This window comes from Castor canadensis, chromosome 10, assembly GCF_047511655.1.
Source record: "Castor canadensis chromosome 10, mCasCan1.hap1v2, whole genome shotgun sequence".
NCBI classification, from domain to species: Eukaryota; Metazoa; Chordata; class Mammalia; order Rodentia; family Castoridae; genus Castor; species Castor canadensis.
Genome location: NC_133395.1, coordinates 65,257,327 through 65,264,014, shown reverse-complemented (window position 1 = coordinate 65,264,014; position 6,688 = coordinate 65,257,327). Strand labels below are relative to the sequence as shown.

Sequence of the window (6,688 nt, the reverse complement as noted above, 5' to 3'; positions counted from 1 at the left end):
GTATGCCCAATGACGCTCTGTAGCTTCCCCTAGTCAAAGAATTCTCAGGCCTTCATCTCTTATCTGTGTAGCTCCATTTCACATATACTGCCCACTACTACCTCCCCTCCACCAGAAATTTTAGTCATTTCCTGGTTAAACTTGAAAACACCATTAAGGGTATGTGTATTACCAGGGCATTTTTTTACACCAAAATAATGGAATGACTTACCATAAGGAACCTAACCATGTTTTAGAAACCAAAGACCAGTTGCAGGGTCGTGGGCCTGTAATGAGCACTTATCAAATGACATGAGGCTCAATGTATACGTGACAGTGTCTCCTTCAAAGACTGCCAGTCAGTAATCTTCTGGCCCTCCACCTACTCAACTGTAAGGTTAACTAGCACCATCATACAGGTTATCTCAAACATGGAGAAACAATAGCCAAAGCAAAGTTCTCCAGTGGAGCTGGTTCACAGGTCAAGAAACAATCCTAGGTACACATCCTGATTCTGTCATCTCTGACCACAGCAGGGGCCTAGATACTGTCTAAGGAAGGAAGTCTCCTCACTAAAGAGTTGAGCACCAAGCTTCTCCCTGTGTCTGCCAGGGAGACTTTCCTGCTGTTTTGCTGCCACTTATCAAGTAACGTCAAACTTGGGGACTAGTCTCAAGAAATGACACTAGAGGCATGTTTTTGTGTAAATGTACTGACCATCAGGAATGGAGCCAGCAGGTTTGAGTGCTGGTAGTAGGCACAATCAAGGCATTTTTTTCTTACATTTGGACTAGATCAGTAGTTCTCAAGATGATCTGCATGAGTCTCTGGATCTGGGAGCAGATGCTTTCGTCCCTTCAATTCACTGGGCTTTTGATCACTGTATCTTTAAAGAAGGGAGTCCTGCTGCAGGAAGAGGGAAAACAAACACCCTGAAAGTCAAGTGACCTTCTGGCGTCTAAACAGATAAACATGAGAACAGCCTATTTCCTTGTTACTCTTAACTCATCCAATCGTTTGCCTGGCAGAGTCAGAAGAAGAAAGACTGGGTTTCATCCTTGTTCAAAAACATGTTGTAACCACTTTACTGGGATCCCAGCTCAACCTTCAGGTGTTTTCTGAAAAGAGTGAACTTGATCCCTCATCACTGAGAGGACCAATCCTCCTCCTCCAGTAAGACATACAGTTGGGACAGGAAAACCTCTGGCCTGGGAAAGCCATCACCTCCACACTGCTCAGCACCTGCCCTGCAGCTGCCTTGCCAGGGCCCTATTTCCTGCCTTCATGGCGCTTCTGCCCTGAGTACTTGGAATGACAACATTCCAGAGCCAAAGCACTCCAGGACTATTTGTTATCAGAGACTGCACTGCTTTATCTCAGGGGGCCATGGTTTGGTTCTATAGGAACTGTTGCTCCTTTCCTCCAAAGGAAATACCAAATTTGGAAAAAAAAAAAACCCATGGCACTGTGGTTGGCAAGGTTTAATTCAAGTAACTTATTAAAAGTTAAAAAATATTCCTAATCAAGAGCTTATTCAGAACAATTAGGAAAGAAAGACACGAAAGCATTTAAAGATAATTTATGTACATTTATGGCTTTATACATTATAGCAAAGATTGTTCTTGTGTCTGTAAGTACATCAGCATCATCAGGCACTTCTCAGAGAGTATTGGAACAGGGACATAAAATCTGCACTGTTACTAAACTCAGGTGGCAAAACGTGGGAGGGTGTGACTCTATCCTGATGGGATTTATGAGGCCATCCCTGGCCACAGTGCCAGGCTGGGCCCCACTTTGAGGAGGGCTGACTGTAATGCCAGGCTGCTTTGCTTGCATAAACCACATTACTTTTTTTTTTTTTTTAACTGAATGATTACACCCAACTAAAACTACAAGAGAAACTTCTCATTTAAAATCAGTTATAAATTAAGAATTCTTAAGAGCTGAAACTAAGAATTTCAAGTGTTTTGGGGGGTTGGGGGATACTGGTAACATATCCAGCAGTTGAGTAAGTCCAAATTGTAACCTTTGGAGAACTGTTTCCATCTGAATGTCCTTATCCTCTTCTCGGGGTGTTCCATTGATTTGCCGCTCACTGGGATACAACATTTGCTAATTGACCTAGACTTTGTCAGTTTGTCAAAGCAGAACTTTCCAAGTAATGCATCTATTACCTAAATATATTCCATACATCTATATTACGGAAACAATACATCTTTATATTTAAAATATCTGAATAGCTCTATAATACAATATGCTTTTAATAACAGTACAAACCAGAGGAAATAAATCAAACAAGGCTGCATAGGTGATATCATTTGCACTTTTCACAAAGCTATCATGTACAATAATATACTAATTACTCCAGAAAGTCAGTATTCTTACAGCAAAAGAACTCACAGAGGCCACATGATATTTGCTTTCAAATCAGACAAGACACTTTTCCCTGTACTTAGTGTGCCCCATATAGCTATCCATGATTCATGGCAGAATTCTGACACAAAGAAAAATGGAGGTGGGGGAGATTTACAGAATCAGGGACGAAACATCTTTCAAAAGCCACTCTTTGCAGTAGTACAATTTTAACAATGATTTTGGCTGTAGCCACCTCTACAATGAGTGAATAGGAGTTCTGAGGCTCCTTCTATAATGGTGAAGCAATAGTGTGAGAGGGAGGAAAGTGAGAAGATGTGGGAATAGAAGTGAGACAAGAGTGCGAGAATGCCAGCAAGCTCTATTACATATGCAGGAGGCACTGCTGGGAGGAACTAAGGTTTTTAAAAATGAGCCCTGATGGTTAGAGGGGTGGCTACTCAATAAATGTGTGAAATAGGAAAAGCCACAGTGAGAAGCTTATAGCATAGCTGGACTACTGTGGGAACTCTATTAGGAACACATGTTCTTGTTAACATGTAGGAAAAACTAAGCTTATGGAGACAGACTTAACATCTAAGAAGAAGCAGTCAGTATGATGAGGGCTGTATGCACAGACATCAGCGCCTTCTCAGGAAGCTGAGAAGAGCTTTGTTATGTTCTCACTTTGATGACTTTTGGCATTGCACATGACTTGGAAACACTGATGGATGGAATCAGAGACAAAGCCAATTAGGTAACTATAAAGTATTAAGATACAATGGTCACAGTGATAGTTTAAGGTACTAAAGGTTGAAGAAATTCTCAAATTCTTAATTTAAGCTAAGGCTTTTAAAACAAATGTACAACCTATAGCTGATTTTCAAACTGCCCCAATTTTTTTTAACTACTTCTATTTCACTTGGTGGCCATTTGTACTTATGAACACAAAGCACTCTGGAGTCCCATTTTTAAACTTCTCCTTCATTTAAACTTTGCAGGACAAAAAGTAGAGGGATGGAGACTGAGGACTGACATGACTCCTCATGGTAGAGCTACAGAACGTCCCACCGCCACACACACCTGGACCAAAATAGTAACACAGACTTATGAAAGAATCTTCTGCTAAAGAGCCACTCAGAATGGTTAAGATGATCAAAACCCCCAACTAGACAGAAAAATAGTTTTAGATGAGACTCTCCCTTTCTAAACAACAAACATTATGAGGCCTCCCAGGAATAACTTTAACAACGCAACACACAGGCATCTATCAGAAGACTTGACGCTATGTGGTGCACACAGTTCACAGGGTAGTAGAAGCAGGTGAAAGTTTTTAAAAATACATACATAAAAACATATCAAGTTCTTCTAAATACGAAATGCAAAGTGTACATAACTATATAGCACTTTCCTGCCCAAATAGGGCCAGAAACGTTGAGTATCCAAGTACTAATTACAATGATTTAAGATTAGTCAGAAACATCACCAAGTAGCATCCCAAAGTGTACAAACCAGTTAAACACGTATAAAATTAGTACTAATCCAGTTAGAAATACAAAATGAAAATTATGAATGCTGCCCCCAAATACCTGTGATTCCACAAATTCACAAGCTGACAATGTAACAAAGTAGACTCTGGTTTTAAGAAAACATTACAGTTCGACATCTATTCCAAAAATGATCTCAAGTCCCAACAATAACATCAAAAATCATTTATCTGGAAATTAGAACCATTATAAGTATTTGTACAAATTTGCAAATAACAAAATAAACAGACAAAAAAATAGAAAAGACCTGTACAAGGCTGGCATTTAACCTTTTTTTCCCCCAAAAGTTTGAAAGTCCATTAATTCAGCAGATTGATAACAGGCTACTTGGTTCTCATGTGAATCCTGTGGCAACGTGAACAGGTCCAGAGCCGCTTCAAGTGAGGCGCACAATGGAGAGCTCAGTTCTTTGTGATTCGTCACTTCAGCAGAATGCAGGTAGTACAAAGAAAAATTTAACTTATCAAGACATGAGACCATCACAGTATTATTACAAAAGAGTATAAACTTTCCTTGGACCAAATGAATATTTAGAAAAAAACAATACACACACACACACACACACACACACAAATACAATTCTGTAGCTACTGCTTATATACAAAACTTGAAAGCACACCAGGATCTGAAAGTCTTTTCTGCAATTACATGGTGTAGTGAGTTTGGCACTTCATTGTAATGAAATTTCCAATGGCACAGTCCTTATCTACAGCAGCACATAACCTGCAAACATTGGGCAAACATCCTGTACAGGAAAAGTGTCTCTGCTGCCAAGTCTGACGAAAGGAAAAAAGGAAGAATTTTTTTTTTTAAGTCAAGAAAACTAAAAAGGAGGGGTAAATGACATCTTTGGACTGCTTCTTTCAGTTCCTGCTGTCACGACAAACTGAAGTACTTAAGTGTAGCCTAGGAAAAAACACACACACACACATATATAATGAAAATATAGCTGAATTAAAATCAACAAACTAGACAGTGACAGACATATTTAGGGGAAGGTAGAATTTTCTCAAATAGCTCAAAATCATTCAATAGGGAAAACTCCACTTAAAAAAAAAACCTTCAGTATTTGATTTGTATCAAACACATTCATTTACTAAAGAGCTACTAAAAAGATGCAGCCATCAAACTGTTAAAAGAAAATCTACAAAGTAGTTGGAAGCTTCTTTATATTTAAGTCAAAAGGAAAATTGGTAAGCTGCTTAAAAAAAAAAGCAGAGAATGAATGATAAAAGATCCCTTTCTTTCTGTAAGGGGCAGTTGGGCAATGTTAAAAAAAAAAAAAAAAGGCCTAATCATGGAAGGAACAAGGCAAATTACTGTGTTCCTCACTTAAGTTCTATTTTTCAAAGGGCCTTTTGATATTAGGGTGAGCTTACCTGCTTGCTAACTCTTAGCCTGAAACCCAGCTATGTGTTGTCGTCTTGACACTGTGCGGGAAGCTTTGGTTGGGCAATACATTGTCAAAGTTAAAATCCAAGGTATCTCCATCCATGAGGTCATTCCGAATAATGGACTCCATGTCACAGTCCAAGCGCTCAATAAACATGCCGTCCAAATCACTTGGGAGCTTCTCCTGGTGAAGGATGCCGGTCCTGCCATAGCCATTGCAGCTGCTCACTGAGGAATAGCCACCCAGGGCGCTCATCTGCATGGGGTGGGGCAGAGGCACTTGTAAAGGTGTCTTCACTGGGGTCAGGCGGTTTAGACCTGAGGTGTGTGGCATGGTGTTCACGGGGTGGGGCAGGGCCCGCCCGTTGACCGCAGATGTTTGCTGGGCATGGCCAGGGTGGGTATGGGAGCTGGGATTCATCATTTTGTTATGAGATGCCTGGTTGCCATAGGTTGGCATGACTGAATTAGGGCCCATCATCACATTCTGGCCCAGGACCCGGCTGTTGGGTTGGGCCACCCCAGGATCAACTGGTGACATAATGTCATTATGGGGAGGAGAGTCAGAAGTAAGTAACTCCTTCAAGAGTCCTGGTGCACAGTTGTACTGATTCAGTCTATAACTTGATTTGCTGTCCTGAAGTGTCTGCATAGGCATCTGGGGCAGAGGGCTCATACTGGATTGGCCATATGTGTATTTTTGGTAGTTTGGACTGGGTGAATTCAGACTGGTGTTTGGCGGTGCAAAGGAGTAGCATGGAGTCTGTTGTAGCATGCTGCCAGGTGAAGACTGGGTTGAAACAGTTAATGATGTTGGGGATGAGAGAAGGTTGAGATTATCCAAAAGGTTTTCCATGTTTTCAGGATTGCTTATCTCAGACAGACTGGGCAGAGTAGAAGCCATCTTGGCAGCAGATGGTGGGTACACCAGAGAATGCACATCCCCATCTCCCAGATCATCTTGTTCCGTCATAATGGGAGAAAGTCTCCCACTAATAGTACTAGCATTTGAGCTAGTTCGAGGGCGAAATGTACTCCAGTTATCAAAGTCATCGTTGCTGTGAGAACCAGGGCTCGCAGGCCATTTGGAAAACTGAGATCCAGGGCTGTCCCCGGCACCCTCCTGGCCAGACTGAAGGGATGCTTTTTTCTTGGCAGCTCGGCCTCGGCTCTTAGCAAATTTACTGTTGTTGTCCATGGATGCAGCTCTCCTCCTGGGAGATTTTCCACTCTTGCCGCCCTCTGGATTAAGCATCCACCAAGAACTTTTTCCAGTTCCTTCATTCTGCACACGAATGAACTTGCTGTGTAGAGACAAATTATGACGAATTGAATTCTGTAAAGCAAAATACCAAGTTAGAAGTGCAATACTTCTCCATTTGGAAAATTTATTATTCAATATGTATTATATAAAAGAT

General features: G+C 41.0%; 1 protein-coding gene across 1 annotated transcript in view; it reads right to left on the bottom strand.

Moving 5' to 3' along the window:
* Positions 1-1,546: 1,546 nt before the first annotated feature.
* The window catches only part of Foxo1 (forkhead box O1), a 91,509-nt gene continuing 86,367 nt past the window's right edge, over positions 1,547-6,688 (bottom strand). Inside the window, exons 2-3 of the mRNA XM_020167516.2 lie at positions 5,258-6,606; positions 1,547-4,784 (exon numbers count right to left, since the gene is read on the bottom strand). Coding sequence (XP_020023105.2) covers positions 5,272-6,606 — 1,335 coding nt within the window. The 3' untranslated portion in view covers positions 1,547-4,784; positions 5,258-5,271. The remainder of the gene's footprint in view (positions 4,785-5,257; positions 6,607-6,688) is intronic.